Source organism: Pseudophryne corroboree, chromosome 10 (genome assembly GCF_028390025.1).
Source record: "Pseudophryne corroboree isolate aPseCor3 chromosome 10, aPseCor3.hap2, whole genome shotgun sequence".
Lineage (NCBI taxonomy): Eukaryota > Metazoa > Chordata > Amphibia > Anura > Myobatrachidae > Pseudophryne > Pseudophryne corroboree.
In genome coordinates, this window is record NC_086453.1 from 313,728,177 (window position 1) to 313,750,016 (window position 21,840).

General features: G+C 46.5%; 1 protein-coding gene across 1 annotated transcript in view; it reads left to right on the forward strand.

The window, feature by feature from the left end:
* REXO2 (RNA exonuclease 2) overlaps positions 1 to 21,840 on the forward strand; it is a 53,451-nt gene that overhangs the window by 10,786 nt on the left and 20,825 nt on the right. Inside the window, exons 4-6 of the mRNA XM_063943494.1 lie at positions 4,195 to 4,306; positions 6,477 to 6,585; positions 7,376 to 7,429. Coding sequence (XP_063799564.1) covers positions 4,195 to 4,306; positions 6,477 to 6,585; positions 7,376 to 7,429 — 275 coding nt within the window. The remainder of the gene's footprint in view (positions 1 to 4,194; positions 4,307 to 6,476; positions 6,586 to 7,375; positions 7,430 to 21,840) is intronic.

Here is a 21,840-nt window from a genome sequence, read left to right on the forward strand (position 1 = left end):
AACCGGATGGTTCGATACGACCAATTCTAAACCTCAAGTCCTTGAACCCATTCTTAAGAGTGTTCAAGTTCAAGATGGAGTCTCTGAGAGCGGTGATCTCAGGTCTGGAGGAAGGAGAATTCTTTGTGTCTCTGGATATCAAGGACGCGTACCTTCACATTCCGATCTGGCCGCCTCACCAGGCTTATCTACGCTTGCACTACAGGACTGTCACTACCAGTTCCAGGCCCTGCCATTTGGTCTCTCCACGGCACCGAGGGTGTTCACCAAAGTTATGGCAGAGATGTTTATACTCCGCAAGCAGGGAGTTAAGATAATTCCGTACCTGGACGATCTTCTGATAAAGGCGCCGTCCAGAGAGAGGCTGCTGGACAGCATTGGCCTCTCAACCAAACTTCTCCAGGATCACGGGTGGATTCTGAACCTTCTGAAATCTCACCTAGAGCCAACACGGAGGCTCCCATTCCTAGGAATGATACTGGACATGGAGTTGCAGAAAGTGTTCCTTCCATTGGAAAGGGCACTTAATCAATTCGATGGTTCGGGATGTCCTGACGCCAACCCGGATATCGGTGCATCTATATGTATTCGCCTTCTGGGGAAAATGGTGGCCTCATACGAGGCGCTTCAATACGGAAGGTTTCACGCAAGACTCTTCCAGCTCAATCTGTTGGACAAATGGCCCGGATCGCATCCTCGCATGCACCAGAGGATTCGTCTGTTGCCAAAAGCCAGGATCTCCCTTCTGTGGTGGCTACAGACCCCTCACCTCGTCGAGGGTCGGAGGTTCGGAATTCAGGACTGGATCCTGTTAACCATGGACGCAAGCCTCCCGAGGTTGGGGAGCAGTCACCCAGGGGGTACAGTTTCAAGGAAGATGGTTAAGTCAGGAAGTTGTCCTTCCAATCAACATTCTGGAACTAAGGGCCATATACATCGCCCTTCTGCAGGCCTCTTATCTTCTTCAGGATTGGGCCATTCAAGTGCAGTCGGACAATGTAATAGCAGTGACGTACATAAACTGACAGGGCGGAACGAAAAGCAGAGCAGCAATGTCAGAGGTGTCAAGAATTCTCCTCTGGGCAGAAAAAAATGCTGTGGCGTTGTCAGCGGTCTTCATTCCGGGAGTAGACAACTGGGAAACAGACTTCCTCAGCAGACACGACCTGCACCCAGGGGAGTGGGGCCTTCATCCTGAAGTGTTCAGGTGCTTGACATGTCGGTGGGGATATCCACAAATCGACATGATGGCCTCTCGTCTCAACAAGAAGCTCAAGCGGTATTGTTCCAGGTCGAGAGACCCACAGGCAGTGGCGGTAGACGCTCTGATGACTCCATGGGTCTATCAGATGGTGTAAGTCAGTGATGGCTAACCTTGACACTCCAGCAATTGTTGAACTACACATCCCAGCATGCCCTGCATCAGTTTTTGCATCGCCAAATAGCAAAACTGATGCAGGGCATGCTGGGATGTGTAGTTCAACAACAGCTGGAGTGTCAAGGTTAGCCATCACTGGTGTGCGTGTTTCCTCCACTTCCTCTGATCCCAAGAATTCTCAAAAGAATAAAAAGGGAAAAGGTTCAAGCAATCCTCATTGCTCTGGACTGGCCAAGAAGGGCCTGGTACGCGGATCTTCTGGAGATACTCCTCGAAGATCCGTGGCCTCTACCTCTTCGCGAGGATCTTCTGCAACAGGGCCCATTTGTCTTTCAGGACTTACCGTGGCTACTTTTGACGGCATGGAAGTTGAACGGCTGAATCTAGCCAGAAGAGGGATCCCGACTATGATACAAGCAAGGAAGAGGGTAACGTCTAAACATTACCACCATGTTTGTAAGAAATTTGTCTCTTGGTGTGAGAGCAGAACTGATTCTGGGGTGGAATTTCAACTGGAACGTCACCTGCTTTTTCTGCAGGCAGGTGTGGATGTGGGACGATGTCTGGGCTCCATAAAAGTCCAGATTTCGGCCTTGTCCATTTTCTTTCAAAAACAATTGGCTTCTCTCCCTGGGGTCCAGATGTTTTTGAAAGGTGTTCTGCACATGCAACCTCCCTTTGTTCCTCCCACGGCACCTTGGGATCTCAATTTGGTGCTTCAGTTCCTCCAGTAGGACTGGTTTGAACCTTTTACAGGAGGTGAACGTAAAAAATATCTTGCGTGGAAGACAGTCACACTATTGACCTTGGCTTCAGCACGATGTGTGTCGGAACTGGGTGCTTTGTCTCAGAAGCCCCTATTTAATTTTCCATGAGGACAGAGCTGAACTCAGAACTCGTCAGCAATTTCTTCCGAAAGTGGTGTCTGTGTTTCACATCAACCAACCTATTGTGGTTCCGGTTATCACTGACACCTCTGCTACTTCAAAGTCTTTGGATGTTGTGAGGGCTTTGAAGGCATACGTAAAGAGGACAGCTCATCACAGGAAATCCGACTCTGTTCGTTCTATATGATCCCAATAAAATTGGGTGTCTTGCTTCAAAGCAGATAATTGCACGCAGGTTCAGGTTCACTATCCAGAATGCTTATTCCACTGCAGGTTTGTCGGTTCCAAAATCTGTACAGGCCCACTCTCCTAGGTCGGTGGATGCCCGGGGTGTCTCGGATGTACAGCTCTGCCGAGCGGCTACTTGGTCTGGTTCACGTTTGCCAAATTCTACAAGTTTGATACTTTGACCTTCAGTTTGGTCAATCAGTTCTGCAGGAACCTCAGCACTCTCCCACCGGTTTGGTACATCCCCATGGTACTAAATGGAACCCCAGTATCCTCTAGAACATAGGTTCTCAAACTCTGTCCTCAGGACCCCACACAGTGCATGTTTTGCAGGTCTCCTCACAGAATCACAAGTTAAATAATTAGCTCCACCTGTGGACCTTTTACAATGTGTCAGTGAGTAATTAATACACCTGTGCACTTGCTGAGTTACCTGCAAAACATGCACTGTGTGGGGTCCTGAGGACAGAGTTTGAGAACCTGTGCTCTAGAATGTAAGAGAAAATAGGATTTTATTTACCTACCGGTAAATCCTTTTCTCGTAGTCCGTAGAGGATACTGGGCGCCCGCCCGGTGCTTCGTTCTTCCTGCACTGTTACTTGGTTAAGTATTATTGGTTCAGCTGTTCCTGTTTAAAGTTGAGTTAGCTTAGCTTTCCTCTGTTTGTGTGTGCTGGTTCGGAATCTCACCACTATCTTTATCTATCCTTTTCTCAAAGTATGTCCGTCTCCTCGGGCACAGTTTCCTAGACTGAGTCTGGTAGGAGGGGCATAGAGAGAGGAGCCAGCCCACACTATAAAATTCTTAGTGTCCATGGCTCCTAGTAGACCCGTCTATACCCCATGGTACTAAATGGAACCCCAATATCTGCTACGGAGTATGAGAAAAGCATTTACCGGTAGGTAATTAAAATCCTATTTTTTTCCCCAAAGTCCAAACAAAACCTACTGCTAGATTAATTGGCTGCCGGTAAACTGGATCATAAGGATGATCCTATTAGCATCGATGATATCACGGTTGCAAATCATCGCGGCAGCAGCCGCGCTTTACAGCAGCCCGGATTAGCACAAAAGTGCTACCTGTCTCATAGTGCTCCAAGCACTTTTGTGCGAGTTTGGGCAGAAACCAGCCCACAAAGGGTGCGAGATCGGGAGCTTTGGCCGGCATTTAAACGTTGCGGCAATGGCACATCGCACACTTTGCGGGTAATAGGATTGATCCCATAATGTGTATGTGGTAGAGCATTTATACTGTAGACTATTTATATAATAATAGCATTTAGGGACACTTTGGCAGTATCTATAGTGCTGCATTTGGCCGGTATAAGACCAAAGATAAAGCCATCAGTTTGTACAGAAAGGTCTGTAGACCATGGAATGACCTCGCAGCAATGGGGGAGAACTGCCATGGCTGAAAATTCTATTTACAAATTAGCTGCACTAAATGGATGTTACATAACACTACAGTATGTTTGGTAGACACTGTAGTCCTCAATAAATACGTATTAGATAGGCATAGGCACTATAGCTAAGCATTCTGCTCATTCGCTCTGTTATAATGTATCACCAACTGCATAGGGCTAGGTCTTATTTCCTCTTCAGTGTGTCTGTGTCCTCTGACTACATTCAGTGATAAATGTGAGACTATTTTATTATATGGGACTATAGTTTAATTTCATCACTTTATTTTGTTTTCTTTTAGTCCGGCCTCACCCAGGCTGTGCGGGACAGTAAGATCTCATTACTACAAGCAGAGTATGAGTTCCTGTCTTTCATCAGACAACATACACCACCTGGCTTGTGCCCTCTGGCTGGTAGGTATTCTGTATACACGCTGCTGTTTGGTTGTACAGCTATGTCTTCATCTGTGTCCACATCCTCACATTGCACCAAATTGTCCCGTTTAGCCAAAACACTAATCCTAAGTACCTAGTACACTATGGGGGGAATTCAATTGTCAGCAAATTATTCATCCGGACGAATCTGTGCACTTTACAGCACCGGGATCTCGCACAATAGCGTTCCCTACCAAATAGGGTAGCGCGCACGTTTGTGTGAATCGAGAATTGGCCGGGAGAAGGGTACAAGACTGGGTGCGGTTGCTGGGATTGAAACACTGCAGCAACGGCAATTTGCACCATTCGCTGGCAATTGAATTACTCCCTACAAGGGAACTAGGATGCAAAATGAAGGAAGAAGTACACAATCTAGGCACCATGCATCGCACTTTGCAATAACAAACATCTTATGTCCCTACTACACTATATGTGAACTAAGACGCACAACTGAGGAGAGTGCACAGAACGGTCATTTCACCTGGTGTCTCCAGTCATATGGCACAGACAGGTCAGGTGTATGAGCACACATCCATAAGCAATCTAAACCAGCCTGCTTGTAGTGCTATATACACCTATTAATGGTTATTCACAAGCTCTTCCTAGCAAATTAGCAGCTGGGGTGTCACCTCTAGGAGATCCGCAATGTGCAGCATCCTGCACCCACTTAGTACTCTCTCCAGGGCACCACGACTTCCTATACGTGTGATGCTGTGCTGTCTTCTGCAGCCTTTCTTCCAACACTGTCTTAGTGCTATGGAGGAACTTTGTATGTAAGCTGGAAGCACTGATACCTGGTAGAGTTCAGGACTGGGCTAGCTCTTGTGGAATACAAGAGGATGGCCCAGATTTTGTCTAGAATAACTGTTCGGTTGGTGATCATAAGGTGGGATCTTAGGACCTGCTTATGTGTAATGTAAAATCTCATGAATTAATGCTTTCATATATTAATGAGGGTATCGTTAGGAAGTCGATGGTCACATTGTCAACAGTGACAGGTTTGACAGCAGAATGCTGACGGCGGTATACCGACACAGTAAAAATGCAACTCCTTTTTTCCATGCATGCTTTATACGTTTACACATGCCGCTTTCAATGCATCTTTACAGTTAGAATGCCCGCCTTGTTAATATTATGCCATGTCGGCATACTGCTACCAATGTGACAGTCGACCAAAGGTTTGTATACCATATAATTGCACTGTGGTGCGTTTCGACATGTATGCAGCTTGAGCACACAAAAGTTTAAGGCTCTTCAGTGCCTATGTAGATCTCGTTTTCCATACATGCAAGTCTTCATAAAGAGCCCTGGATGAGATGTTGCCAGTGCTCATTGCGCCAAGGGTGCATAATAATTGCACATAGAAGCCCTTAATGTCCCAGGTGCCAAGTAGCCAGGGTAATGCACCACATGGTGAGAGTGGCTTTCTGTTATAGGGACTGTAGCTGCTTTGTACAAGCGTCATTACATGAGGTACCCGGTGACCCACAGCCGTGTCCTGGTGCGAGCTGCTGATTCTTACAGAGTGAGACCAAGCTACTTACTAGGGGCAGACTGTTCCGTCAGATGCTATTTATTTCTCCCCATAGTCTGTATCAGAATTTTGATCTCTGCCTAAATTAGCCACCAATTTACCATTCAGTTGAATAACATCTGCTGCCTTTCTGACTGATCATTATAAAGTCATTAGGTTATTGCTGTACGTTGCTAAGCACTAGAGCAGGCATTCCCAACCACGGTCCTCAAGGCACACCAACAGTGCGGGTTTTAGTGATATCCAGGCTACAGCACAGATGGTTAAATCAAAATAACTGAGGTACTAATTAAGTCACCTGTGCTGAAGCCTGGATATCACTAAAACCTGCACTGTTGGTGTGCCTTGAGGACCGTGGTTGGGAATGCCTGCACTAGAGGATGCCTGCAGTCATAGGCATTTATATGGGGTTCTGTGATTGTCTTACTGTAGAATATTGTACGTGCTAACATCAGTGTTACATCTCTTTTTGTATTTGACTCCTTCATCTGAATGTCTGGCTTCTTAATTGTGGTCCATTCCAACTGTAGGTCATAATAGTTCCACATGTGAGAATTTAAGTTAAGTGTGTCACATACTGTCAGCACAATACTCAGAACAATTATTTTCCTTCAGGGAACTCTGTGCATGTGGACAAAGTGTTTCTGAAGAAGTATATGCCTCAGTTTATGAGACACCTGCATTACAGGATCATCGATGTCAGCACGGTGAAAGAATTGTGCAGGTAATGTGTTTATGTAACCGCTGGGTTTCTTGTATGGTTCTTCTCTTAATGGGGACATCCAGACCTTTGTTTTTTTTGGGGGGAAACTTTTTAATCTTAAATACCCTCAGACATATGTAAAAAGAAGGGGAATAGACTATCATAGGTCTCCAATCCTTTGAAAAGTTATGAGATTTTGCCTTCAGACCTTTCCCATCAAGGGTAAAACATCGATGGCCATCCCTATGCACTTACACTCCATTTGATCTATTACAAATGGGGTCTGAGAGTTTATGAAGCTTTTGATCCTTAATTACTGTATCTCCCTGGATAAATTAGATATCCTATCCAGACTCTGGTTGATAAAACATGACAGGTGAGACACCTGGTCCTATTGCTCTATTAGCATACTTTTGTGTTTTCTGGTAACCAGGTGTGACGAGGAGACTTTTTTAATTTTTTTATTTTCTTATACTTAGAGACTAGCTTAGACCTAAGCATCATCACTGTCCTTGAATTGTAATGTGACAGTGTGTAAGAAACTGTCCTAAATATCTGTCCTAAATATACTGAAACTGAGAAGTGCTTCTATTTACCAGAGCACAAGACTTTGAGCGGACACTGCTAGGTAGTGGTTAGTGGGATACAACAGCGTGTGCTATGTAATGTGTTCCTTTTGGTAAATAGGTATATAAATAAAACCATAGCTCCTGTGCAAGCTCACCACTAGACACAAATGTTCTAGCCAAGACCGTTGGTACTCTACAGATAAAATACATGCCTTATCTCCAACATTCTGTTCTTTCCTCAGGCGCTGGTTCCCAGTGGAGTACGAGCGAGCACCGCGGAAAGCGTCCTCTCATAGGTATGCCATTTTCTTCCCTTTCTTTGCTTTTTAATGCTCAGTATTGCCAAGGGATTTAAACATAATTTGAAACGGGATCCGGTCATGTGACTGGCGCGCAGGATCACAGCGGTCACCATGCCGACACCCGTAATGCCGTCTGCTTACCACCCTGTCAGTCCGCGTGCCGACTGACAGGGGCTATTCCCATGACACCCATAGAGTAGGACTAGAACCTGTGGTGAGCGGTGCGAGCCTGCAAGGGGGTTTGATGCACCCGCCCCTCCCCCGCCGACATTCTGCTGCCGGGATCCCGGGGTCAGTATGCTAACCACCGGGATCCCCAGCGACGATCTCCCAGAACCCTCTGAAACATAGTTCAAGTTAATCATAGGTTGTTCACTTGTTTTCTGCAACATTAGTGGGTCCTGGAACTTGGCTTTAAAACAAGGACCTCTGTGCTCCAAGCAAAATAGAACTATAAAACTGTACAATTTAGGAGATTAAAAACCTATTCATAGTATAGCAAATAAACACATATGAAAAATATGACCTATTAGCTACTAGAGGAGGTCTAGTGATGAAGTAAGAATAAACCATGCAGCTTGAGCACAGAACTAATATGCAGTTTGGCCAGGACTTCTGCCATGATGAAAGCTGTACTATCACCCAACCAATGCTGGATTTTTGATCTGAAATAGACCTTAGTGAGGGAGGCTGACAGAGTAGTAACGTTTATATTCAGTCAGCGGAGTACAGCCAAGGTGCTGAAAGATGCTCTTCACAATTCATCATACCCTTTTCTCTGACGTCCTAGTGGATGCTGGGAACTCCGTAAGGACCATGGGGAATAGCGGCTCCGCAGGAGACTGGGCACAACTAAAGAAAGCTTTAGGACTACCTGGTGTGCACTGGCTCCTCCCACTATGACCCTCCTCCAGACCTCAGTTAGAATCTTGTGCCCGGCTGAGCTGGATGCACACTAGGGGCTCTCCTGAGCTCCTAGAAAAGAAAGTATATTTTAGGTTTTTTATTTTCAGTGAGATCTGCTGGCAACAGACTCACTGCTACGACTGGAGATAGTTTGGGCTTCTTAGGCTACTGGAAACCATTAGCTCCAGAGGGATCGAACACAGGACCCGACCTCGATCGTTCGGTCCCGGAGCCGCGCCGCCGTCCCCCTTACAGAGCCAGAAGCATGAAGATGGTCCTGAAAATCGGCGGCAGAAGACTTCGGTCTTCAACAAGGTAGCGCACAGCACTGCAGCTGTGCGCCATTGCTCCTCATGCACACCTCACACTCCGGTCACTGATGGGTGCAGGGCGCTGGGGGGGGGCGCCCTGAGCAGCAATATTAACACCTTGTCTGGCAAAATAAGCACAATATATAGTCCCAGAGGCTATATATGTGTAAAATACCCCTGCCAGGATCCATAAAAAAGCGGGAGAAAAGTCTGCCGAAAAAGGGGCGGGGCTATCTCCCTCAGCACACTGGCGCCATTTTCTCTTCACAGTGCAGCTGGAAGACAGCGCCCCAGGCTCTCCCCTGTAGTTTTCAGGCTCAAAGGGTTAAAAAGAGAGGGGGGGCACTAAATTTAGGCGCAAATCTGTGTATTATAGCAGCTATAAGGGAAAAAATCACTGTGGGTAGTGTGAATCCCTGCATTATATAGCGCTCTGGTGTGTGCTGGCATACTCTCTCTCTGTCTCCCCAAAGGACTTTGTGGGGTCCTGTCCTCAGTCAGAGCATTCCCTGTGTGTGTGCGGTGTGTCGGTACGGCTGTGTCGACATGGTTGATGAGGAGGCTTATGTGGAGGCGGAGCAGATGCCGATAAATGTGATGTCGCCCCCTGTGGGGCCGACACCAGAGTGGATGGATAGGTGGAAGGTATTAACCGACAGTGTCAACTCCATACATAAAAGGCTGGATGACGTAACAGCTGTGGGACAGCCGGCTTCTCAACCCGCGCCTGCCCAGGCGTCTCAAAGGCCATCAGGGGCTTAAAAACGCCCGCTACCTCAGATGGCTGACACAGATGTCGACACGGAGTCTGACTCCAGTGTCGACGAGGTTGAGACATATACACAATCCACTAGGAACATCCGTTGCATGATCTCGGCAATGAAAAATGTGTTACACATTTCTGACATTAACCCAAGTACCACAAAAAAAAAGGGGTTTTTATGTTTGGGGAGAAAAAGCAGACAGTGTTTTGTTCCCCCATCAGATGAGTGAATGAAGTGTGTGAAGAAGCGTGGGTTCCCCCGATAAGAAACTAGTAATTTCTAAAAAGTTACTGATGGCGTACCCTTTCCCGCCAGAGGATAGGTCACGTTGGGAGATATCCCCTAGGGTGGATAAGGCGCTCACACGTTTGTCAAAAAAGGTGACACTGCCGTCTTAGAATACGGCCACTTTGAAAGAGCCTGCTGATAAAAAGCAGGAGGCTATCCTGAAGTCTGTATATACACACTCAGGTACTATACTGAGACCTGCAATTGCCTCAGCATGGATAGTGCTGCTGCAGCGTGGTCTATTACCCTGTTAGGACAGGGATACTATTTGCTAACCATAGAGCATATTAAAGACGTCGTCTTATATATGAGGGATGACAGAGGGATATTTGCCGGCTGGCATCCAGTATTAATGTAATGTCCATTCTGCCAGGAGGGTATTAGGGACCCGGCAGTGGACAGGCGATGCTGACTTTAGAAGGCACATGAAGATTCTGCCTTATAAGGGTGAGGAATTGTTTGGGGATGGTCTCTGGGACCTCATATCCACAGCAACAGCTGGGAGGGAAAAAAATTGACCTCAAGTTTCCTCACAGCCTAAGAAAGCACCGTATTATAAGGTACAGTCCTTTCGGCTTCAGAAAAGCAAGCGGGTCAAAGGCGCTTCCTTTCTGCACAGAGACAAGGGAAGAGGGAAAAAGCTGCACCAGACAGCCAGTTCCCAGGATCAAAAATCTTCCCCCGCTTCCTCTGAGTCCACCGCATGACGCTGGGGCTCCACAGGTGGAGCCAGGTGCGGTGGGGGCGCGTCTCGGGAACTTCAGCGACCAATGGGCTCGCTCACAGGTGGATCCCTGGGTTCTGCAAGTAGTATCACAGGGATACAAGCTGGAGTTCGAGGCGACTCCCCCTCGCCGTTACCTCAAATCAGCCTTGCCTGCTGCCCTCGAGGAGAGGTAGTACTGGCGGCAATTCACAAGCTGTACTTCCAGCAGGTGATAATCAAAGTTCCCCTCCTTCAACAAGGACGGCGTTAATAAAATTCCACAATGTTGGTGGTACCGAGACCAGACGGTTCGGTGAGACCCATTCTAAAATTGAAATCCTTGAACACTTATAACGAAGGTTCAAGTTCAAAATGGAATCGCTCGGGGCGGTTATTGCAAGCCTGGACGAAGGGGATTACATGGTATCACTGGACATCAAGGATGCTTACCTGCATGTCCCCAATTACCCTCCTCACCAGGAGTACCTCAAAATTGTGGTACAGGACTGTCATTACCAATTCCAGACGTTGCCGTTGGTCTGTCCCCGGCACCGAGGGTATTTACCAAGGTAATGGCCGAAATGATGATACTCCTTCAAAAAAAAGGGAGTTCTGATTATCCCGTACTTAGACGATCTCCTTATAAAGGCGAGGTCCAGGGAGCAGTTGTTCGTCGGAGTAGCACTATCTCGGGAAGTGATACAACAGCACGGCTGGATTCTGAATAGTCCAAAATCGCAGCTGGTTCCTACGATGCGTCTACTGTTCCTGGGTATGGTTCTGGACACAGAACAGGAAAAAGGTTTTCTCTCGGAGGAGAAGACCAAGGAGTTGTCATCTCTAGTCAGAGACCTCCTAATACAAATACAGGTGTCGGTGCATCAATGCACGCGAGTCCTGGGAAAGATGGTAGCTTCTTACGAAGAAATTCCATTCGGCAGGTTCCATGCAAGGACCTTCCAGTGGGATCTGTTGGACAAGTGGTCCGGGTCGCATCTTCAGATGCATCGGCTGATAACCCTGTCCCCAAGGGCCAGGGTGTCGCTGTTGTGGTGGCTGCAGAGTGCTCATCTTCTAGAGGGCCGCAGATTCGGCATACAGGACTGGGTCCTGGTGACCACGGATGCCAGCCTTCGAGGCTGGGGGGGGCAGTCACACAGGGAAGAAACTTCCAAGGACTATGGTCAAGTCAGGAGACTTCCCTACACATAAATATTCTGGGACTAAGGGCCATTCACAATACCCTGAGTCAGGCTAGACCCCTGCTTCAACACCAGCCGGTGCTGATCCAGTCAGACAACATCACGGCGGTCGCCCATGTAAACCAGCAGGGCGGCACAAGAAGCAGGATAGTGATGGCAGAAGCCACAAGGATTTTCCGATGGGCGGAAAATCATGGGTTAGCACTGTCAGCAGTGTTCATTCACGGAGTGGACAACTGGGAAGCAGACGTTCTCAGCAGGCACGACCTCAACCCGGGAGAGTGGGGACTTCATCCAGAAGTCTTCAAAATGTTTGTACACCATTGGGAAAGGCCACAGGTGGACATGATGGCGTCCCGCCTCAACAAAAAGCTAAAAAAATATTGCGCCAGGTCAAGGGACCCTCAGGCGATAGCTGTGGACGCTCTGGTATGTGTTCCTTCCTTTGCCTCTCATACCCAAGGTACTGAGAATACTAAGATGGAGAGGAGTGAGAACTATACTCGTGGTTCCGGATTGGCCAAGAAGAGCTTGGTACCCAGAACTTAAAAAAAAAAAAAAAAAAAAAATGATCTCAGAGGACCCTTGGCCTCTGCCGTTCAGACAGGACCTGCTGCAGCAGGGGCCCTGCCTGTTCCAAGACTTACCACGGCTGTGTTTGACGGCATGGCGGTTGAACACCGGATCCTAAAGGAAAAAGGCATTCCGGAGGAAGTCATTCCTACGCTGATTGAGGCTAGGAAAGATGTGATCGAAAAACACCGCATATGGCAAAAATATGTTGCTTGGTGTGCGGCCAGGAAGGCCCCAATGGAGGAATTTCAACTGGGTCGATTTCTGCAATTCCTACAGTCAGGAGTGACTACGGGCCTAAAATTGGGTTCCATTAAGGTCCAGATTTCGGCTCTGTACAATTTCTTCCAAAAAGAACTGGCTTCACTGCCTGAAGTTCAGACTTTTGTTAAGGGAGTGCTGCATATTCAGCCCCGTTTGTGCCTCTAGTGGCACCGTGGGATCTCAACGTGGTGTTGGATTTCCTGAAGTCGCATTGGGTTGAGCCACTTAAATCCGTAGAGCTAAAATACCTCACGTGGAAAGTGGTCATGCTGTTGGCCTTGGCGTCGGCCAGGCGTGTATCAGAATTGGAGGTTTTGTCATGCAAAAGCCCTCATCTGATTTTCATATGGATAGGGCGGAATTGAGGACTCGTTCCCAATTCCTTCCTAAGGTGGTATCAGCTTTTCATGTGAACCAACCTATTGTGGTGCCTGCGGCTACGTGGGACTTGGAGGACTCCAAGTTACTGGACGTAGTCAGGGCCCTGAAAATATATGTTTCCAGGACGGCTGGAGTCAGGAAAACTGACTTGCTATTTATCCTGTATGCACCCAACAAGCTGGGTGCTCCTGCTTCTAAGCAGACTATTGCTCGCTGGATCTATAGCACGATTCAACTTGCACATTCTGCAACTGGACTGCCGCACCCTAAATCTGTAAAAGCCCATTCCAAGAGGAAAGTGGGCTCTTCTTGGGCGGCTGCCCGAGGGGTCTCGGCTTTACAACTTTGCTGAGCTGTTACTTGGTTGGGTTCAAACATTTTTGCAAGAGTTTGATACCCTGGCTGAGGAGGACCTTGAGTTTGCTCATTCGGTGCTGCAGAGTCATCCGCACTCTCCCGCCCGTTTGGGAGCTTTGGTATAATCCCCATGGTCCTTACGGAGTTCCCAGCATCCACTAGGACGTCAGAGAAAATAAGATTTTACTCACCGGTAAATCTATTTCTCGTAGTCCGTAGTGGATGCTGGGCGCCCGACCCAAGTGCGGATTGTCTGCAATACTTGTATATAGTTATTGCCTAACTAAAGGGTTATTGTTATGAGCCATCTGTTACTGAGGCTCAGTTATATTTCATACTGTTAACTGGGTATAATATCACGAGTTATACGGTGTGATTGGTGTGGCTGGTATGAGTCTTACCCGGGATTCAAAATCCTTGCTTATTGTGTCAGCTCTTCCGGGCACAGTATCCTAACTGAGGTCTGGAGGAGGGTCATAGTGGGAGGAGCCAGTGCACACCAGGTAGTCCTAAAGCTTTCTTTAGTTGTGCCCAGTCTCCTGCGGAGCCGCTATTCCCCATGGTCCTTACGGAGTTCCCAGCATCCACTACGGACTACGAGAAATAGATTTACCGGTGACTAAAATCTTATTTTATGGGGTATCACAGCCTACAACCTCACCAGGCTGCACTCCCGTCAGCTAAATACAGGAGGGAGTGGGATAAGAAACAACATAACACTGGATAATTGAACAAATATTGCTTGGTCTGAGTAATTCTAAATCCATAATGCAAGATCTGATGGTGCACAGATCTACTTCTGAACTTATATTTTATACAACATCCATGAAAAATGTATACATCACAGTAGCTGCAGACATGCAGTACCCAAGACAAACACAAGATGTCAGCAGTTTAACAGATTATCGCAGAACATTCTAAATCAGTCCAGTACAAGTTCTACACAATCACTTTACTTTGCAGAGCAAACAGTGAGGCAGATGTATTAACCTGGAAAAGGCATTAAGAAGTGATAAACCAGTGATATGTGCAAGGTGATAAAGGCAGCAGCCAATCAGAGCCTAACTGTTAATTTACATAATGGAGCCGATTGGCTGGTGCCTTTATCACCTTGCACATATCACTGGTTTATCACTTCCTTATGCCTTCTCCAGGTTAATACATCTGCCCCATTGTATGCAATGGAACTGGCTATACGGCTGTATATATTTGGCTGTGTCTGTGCTGTAATCTAAATGTGTAATTTGCTTATAGGGACATTTGAGCAAGGATTTGCATATATTCACCCACAATACTTTGAGGCTGTGCTATATATCAGCTCTTTGCCTCCTTAATAATCACCCCCCCCCCCTACAAAGTTAACAAAAGTAAAACATTTGTGAAGACAGTGGAAAATTCCAGGAGTGCCCTCATACCAGGAACAGTGCTGTGTAGATCAACTGAAAGGATCTCAGTTCATCTGTCTTTGCTTTAACCATCTTGGTCACTGTTGCCTCCTTGCTGGCACTTATCTGCCCCTGAACATGGGCATCAAAAATCTTGGCTCTGTTTCCTGAGGCAGAAACTACCAGGTCACACCCAGCTGCTCAGGCTGGCAGATCCAGGAGTTTCCCCTGCGGAATGAATGTGGGAGCCTTTACTTGATCGTAAAAGGATGGGTAAAATGTGGATGACAGCAGATAATTGTTATATATTTTTCCTATAGCAATTGATTTATGTTTGCAGACCCTGACTTCCGCTATCTCTCTCGTTCCAACCATACACACTGCCTTAGCTGCACAGAAATGACGTGCGCCAGTGTTTTATATATACTTGAGGCCCAGAATAATGGAGACGCCTTTCTAGTAACACATAGATCCTCCTTTTTGAGCGGAATATGGGAGCAACATGATGTGGTATGGCCTCCACAAGCTCTCAGAAGTGCTGTGTACTTAATGTACACAATGCCTCCTGAATTGTGGTCCACAAATTTATTCAAATCAGGTGAACGAGGGGACCAAGTCATGAAGCCAAACTCAAAGGAATGTTCCTCCAGCCAGGTGGCTACAGACCTGTGCGGTGCCGCATTGTCATGCTGAAAGAGACCGCTTTCCATCTGAGAGAGTCATGACATGAACTGGTGCAAATGATCGTAAGGATGGTTACATAGCGTCCACCTGGTCAGTGATGTCTGCAGACGTATCAGGGATCCTAATGAGTGCCAGCTGAAACCCCCCCCATACCATAACAGAACCTCTGCCACCCTGGATTGTGCCATGTTGGCCTTTATGAGGCCATTGCCTCATGGAGTTTTTTTTCCACATGCTTAATCGTAGGATCAGGCTACATGTTTCCAGTCATCTTGCGTCCAGCAGAGGTGTTCACAAGCCCAAGTAATGGGTTTTGCGCTGTGGGATCAGTAATGGGACCTGAGTGTGCCGTCGTCTCCTGTATCCCATAGAAGAAAGGGAACGTTGCACTGTTAGAATGCTGATGTTACTTGGGGTACCAGCATTACATTTTTACTGTTACCTGTGGCACTGTTGCACGATGGTCAGATGTTACAGTGCATGCCAGACGACACTGCCCATGATAGTCCTGAGGATCTCTATATATATATATATCTATCTCTATATATTGATAAAGCCAAATATTTATCTTATTTAAAACCCTTTAAGAGGTCTAAGAACACTGTACGCTATTGACGTATGGAGTACCGTAAGGGTACGCACGTTGCGTAGCAATCGCTTAGCCGTAGTCGAGACGCTCAAGCGTCACGTTCGCTCACGGCCAAGAGATCACAGGCAGGCACGCTATTGGCTGCCGACTAACGTAATGGTTCGCTGTAGCGGACGCTCGGGACCACGAGGAGATCACCAGCGGCGCTGACGCTCACAATGTTAAACCTTTATATGTAAACCATGAACAATGTATTATACAGGAAAACCTTAGTGTAGTGATAGAGTGTAGATGCAACACAGTGTAACCTTATTAACTTAAAAGCTGTTCGAGCGTCTCCGACGCTCTGAGAATGCTTAACACTATTAAGAAAAACACAAATACCGGGCTTAGGGTCTAACGCCTTATATGAATGTTATACTTGAAAAAGAATAATACAATACAAGTCATACACTACAATATAACATAGACTAACTAACCAGATAACTACACAGGAAATACAATACAATACAATTACGTTTAAGGGAAAATGAGAGAGAAAGAGGAGGAGAGAGAGATAGAGAGAGATATGGCTCACAATAACAATAAAGACAATATGATTGCGGAGAAAACTTACGCACAAGGGGAAACGATCGCATGCGCCTTTCTGAATATCCAGCTCCCGATTATCAGTGATGAGAACCGTTGAAGAGAGTGTCCTGGCTACGATCGGCTTGTCTATTTATGCCCCACACACAATACAATTCAATGGTCCCTACAATCTCATTGTTCATTGGACACAGGAATTCGTCTTCGCATTATAACAAAAGGTCATAGGTTGATTCATACAGGTGGGCTGAGACCATTTCCAACTGCTCAGGTGGGTGGGAAACTAGGTTTCCCGCCGCATGGATAATTAAGTGCAAATAATAGTAAATGGACATAAACTTCTTATGTCTATAACTATTCGCACGAGCGATTAATCCGCTTCAAACCAACACCGGAATATTGCTAATTAAATACTCTTCCGATGGATACTAAACACCACTGTATGACCCATGTCTGACCCTTCGTATCAAACAAAGAGGGATCTCTTTGTCTATGAACATGCTACATTAACTAAACTTTCAGAATCTATCAAGGGGACCATGATCTACAAAATACATTATATAGTTAAAATATGTAACGATTGAGTCGCACGCTGGGCACACAGAAACTCTACCGTAAATGCGCATACCATGCGCCTGCGGGTGCACGTAACAGCGGGTATGCGCACGCACGGGAGAGCGCACGCATGCGCAGCGCGGACCTGTATGAGGTGCAAATATGGTAGTGTGCATAGAGATATTTTTCTGACTTTGACAATATATATCTCTATATATATATCTCTATATATATCTCTATATATATCTCTATATATATATATATATATATATATATATATATATATATATATATATATATATATATATATCTCTATATATATATATATATATATATCTATATATATATCTATATATATATATATCTCTATATCTATATATATATATCTCTATATCTATATATATATATCTCTATATATATATATATATATATATATATATATATATATATATATATATATATATATATATATATATCTATATCTCAAAAAAATAAAGGGAACACTAAAATAACACATCCTAGATCTGAATGAATGAAATATTCTTATCAAATACTTTGTTCTTTACATAGTTTAATGTGCTGACAACAAAATCACACACAAATTGTCAATGGAAATCAAATTTATTAACCCATGGAGGTCTGGATTTGAAGTCACCCTCAAAATTAAAGTGGAAAAACACACTACAGGCTGATCCAACTTTGATGTAATGTCCTTAAAACAAGTCAAAATGAGGCTCAGTCGTGTGTGTGGCCTCCACGTGCCTGTATGACCTCCCTACAACCCACACAAGTGGCTCAGGTAGTGCAGCTCATCCAGGATGGCACATCAATGCGAGCTGTGGCAAGAAGGTTTGCTGTGTCTGTCAGCGTAGTGTCCAGAGCATGAAGGCGCTACCAGGAGACAGGCCAGTACATCAGGAGACGTGGAGGAGGCCGTAGGAGGGCAACAACCCAGCAGCAGGACTGCTACCTCCGCCTTTGTGCAAGAAGGAACAGGAGGAGCACTGCCAGAGCCCTGCAAAATGACATCCAGCAAGCCACAAATGTGCATGTGTCTACTCAAAGGATCAGAAACAGACTCCATGAGGGTGGTATGAGGGCCCGACGCCCACAGGTGGGGGTCGTGCTTACAGCCCAACACCGTGCAGGACGTTTGGCATTTGCCAGAGAACACCAAGATTAGCAAATTCGCCACTGGCGGCCTGTGCTCTTCACAGATGAAAGCAGGTTCTCACTGAGCACATGTAACAGACGTGATAGAGTCTGGAGACGCCAAGGGGAACGTTCTGCTGCCTGCAACATCCTCCAGCATGACCGGTTTGGCAGTGGGTCAGTAATGGTGTGGGGTGGCATTTCTTTGGAGGGCTGCACAGCCCTCCATGTGCTCGCCACAGGTAGCCTGACTGCCATTAGGTACCGAGATGAGATCCTCAGACCCCTTGTGAGACCATATGCTGGTGCGGCTGGCAAGACAATGCTAGACCTCATGTGGCTGGAGTGTGTCAGCAGTTCCTGCAAGACGAAGGCATTGATGCTATGGACTGGCCCGCCCGTTCCCCAGACCTGAATCCAATTGAGCACATCTGGGACATCATGTCTCGCTCCATCCATCAATGCCACGTTGCACCACAGACTGTCCAGGAGTTGGCGGATGCTTTAGTCCAGGTCTGGGAGGAGATCCCTCAGGAGACCATCTGCCACCTCATCAGGAGCATGCCCAGGCGTTGTAGGGAGGTCATACAGGCACGTGGAGGCCACACACACTACTGAGCCTCATTTTGACTTGTTTTAAGGACATTACATCAAAGTTGGATCAGCCTGTAGTGTGTTTTTCCACTTTAATTTTGAGGGTGACTCCAAATCCAGACCTCCATGGGTTAATAAATTTGATTTCCATTGACATTTTTTGTGTGATTTTGTTGTCAGCACATTCAACTATGTAAAGAACAAAGTATTTAATAAGAATATTTCATTCATTCAGATCTAGGATGTGTTACTTTAGTGTTCCCTTAATTTTTTTGAGCTGTGTGTGTGTGTGTGTGTGTGTGTGTGTGTGTGTGTGTGTGTGTGTGTGTGTATCTCTCTCTCTCTCGTCTAGAGGATGCTGGGGTCCATTTTAGTACCATGGGGTATAGACGGTTTCCGCAGGAGCCTTTGGCACTTTAAGACTTTTTAACAGTGTGAACTGGCTCTTCCCTCTATGCCCCTCCTCCAGACCTCAGTTTAGAAAATGTGCCCAGGAGACTGGATGCACACCAGTGGAGTTCTGCTGGAAAAGACTTTAGTAGGTTTTCTATTTTACATTAGCTCCTGAAGGGTACTGAGCTCACTCCCACAGCACCGCCGCCACCCCCTAGCAGAGCCAGAAGGCTGGTGAGTATTTACTGGAGACCTGCAGAGAGGGGCTCTCCGGTCATCGTGGTGGCATTAAGGTACCAGCGCAGCGCGGGACGCTGCGCACTCACATGTCTCTCGGCACAGGGGGGGGGGGTGGCGGCGTTCTCTGCAGGACATGTTAAAATCCTTACTCTCACTGGCAAAAAGTACACACATGGGAGCCGCTGGTGTCCATACCCCTGCCAGTATAAATATTGTGCTTGCTGAGGCTGAACTGCGCCATTACAGGGGGCGGGGTTTCTCCTCAGACTTGCTAGTGACACTCAGTTGGCGCCATTTTCTCCTCACAGAGACGCCGGAGTACTGATCCTGAATGCTGCTTCTCCTCACACATCGCTGATACAAGTACCAGGGTGTTATAGAAGGGAGGGGAGCACATATTACATTAGGTCTGCGGACTTAATATTGAATTATAAAGCGCTGTGATTGTATACTGTATACCATACTTATAGGCGCGTGGTGTGGACTGGCAAATCCCTTTGGGTCCCTCTGACAGACATTAGTGTAGGTCTGTCCCCATTAGCTCACCCGTGTGGAAGTGGGGTGACTGTACAAGTGTGTACCATGTCTGGAGAAGGTTTTTCCCCAGAGGAACCCAATTTGAATGCACAGGAGTGTTCTGAGCCTGTGTGGGTGAGAAAGCTGCAGAATAATATGTCTAAGCTTGCAAAGAAATTCTCTGAGTCTGAACAGCAGACAAAGTATTGGAGACAGTCTGTGGAGGAGGCACTGTTTGCTGACGCCTCCACGTCATCCACTCGGGATCTTTCCAGTTCCCAGAAAAGGTCTCTGGCGCAGATTATGCAAAGGGACACTGACACAGATTCCGACATGGAGGTCGACACTGGGGATTTGAGAGGGGTAGATCCCAAACTAGCTAAGAGCATTCAGTGTATGATAGTCGTTATAAAAGAGGTGTTCGAATTTACTGACACAACACCTACACCTAAGGAAAAAGATTATTTTAAATTTTAATAAAAAACAGGTGGTGACTTTTCCTCCGTCTAAGGACTTAAATGCATTCTTTGAAGAATCCTGTTCTAACCCGGAAAAGAAGTTTGCTATCCCTAGAAGGTTGCGTGTCACATACCCTTTCCCTGAAGAGGACAGGCGTAAGTGGGAGTCACCCCCAATGGTAGACACCTCAGTCTCTAGGCTGTCGAAGAAAATCATTTTGCCTGCCCCAGGGTCAGCTTCCTTTATAAGAACCTGCTGACCGCAAGTTAGAGACGACTTTAAAGTCTATCTATATAGCTACGGGTACGTTACTCAGGCCCACAATTGCTTCTGCGTGGGTAGGTAACGCAGTGTTAAAATGGGCAGACAACTTGATTGTTAATATTGACACTGTCGATAAGGATGATATGCTTCTAATTTTAGGTCATATCAAAGATTCTGCAGGTTACATAGTTGAGGCTATGAAGGACGTTGGCTTAATGTGCTCAAGCCTCTGCTATGACAATTTCAGCTCGCAGGGCGCTCTGGATCCGTCAATGGAATGCTGACGCAGAATCCCAAAGAAATATTGAGGCTCTCCCCTGCAATGGTGAGGCCCTTTTTGGTGAAAAGCTGGATGCCATGATATTAACTACTACATCTGGCAAATCAGCATTTCTGCCGTCTGCAGCTGCACCGTCTAAAAAAGTATATCATTCTCATACTATGCAGTCCTTTCGGCCCAACAAGTACAAAAAGGCAAAAGGTACTCCCGTCTTCGCAGGAAGAGGGAGAGGAACAGGTAGGAAATCTACAACACCATCAGGCTCGCAGGACCAGAAGTCAACAAATACTTCTGCCAAAACCACAGCATGAACACTGGGGCTCCCCTGTGGGAGTGCGATCGGGTGGGGGCGCGTCTTCTGTTCTTCAGCCAGGTCTGGGATCATTCAGATCTGGATCCTTGGATATTACAAATAGTATCCCAAGGTTACAAGTTAGAATTTCAAGACCTTCCCCCATGCCGATTTTTCAAATCAGCCTTACCAGTTTCTGCTCGGGACAGAACAAAAGTGCTGAACGCAATACAGAAATTAGTTCAAGACAAAGTAATTTCCTTGGTTCCTGCCGAACAACAGAGCAAGGAATATTATTCAAGCCTGTTTGTAGTGCCGAAGCCGGATGGCTCGGTCAGGCCGATCTTAAACCTAAAAACTGAATCTTCATTTGAAAAGATTCAAATTCAAGATGGAGTCCCTGAGAGCTGTGATCTCCAGCTTGGAGGGAAAGGAATTCCTGGTGTCGGTGGACATCAAGGATGCTTATTTGCATGTTCCCATTTTTCCTCCGCATCAAGCATACCTGAGGTTTGCGGTTCAAGGCTGTCACTACCAGTTCCAGACGTTACCTTTCGTGCTCTCCACGGCTCCGAGAATATTCACCAAGGTGATGGCGGAGATGATGGTTCTCCTTCGCAAGAAAGGAGTCAACATAATTTCTTACTTGGATGATCTCCTCA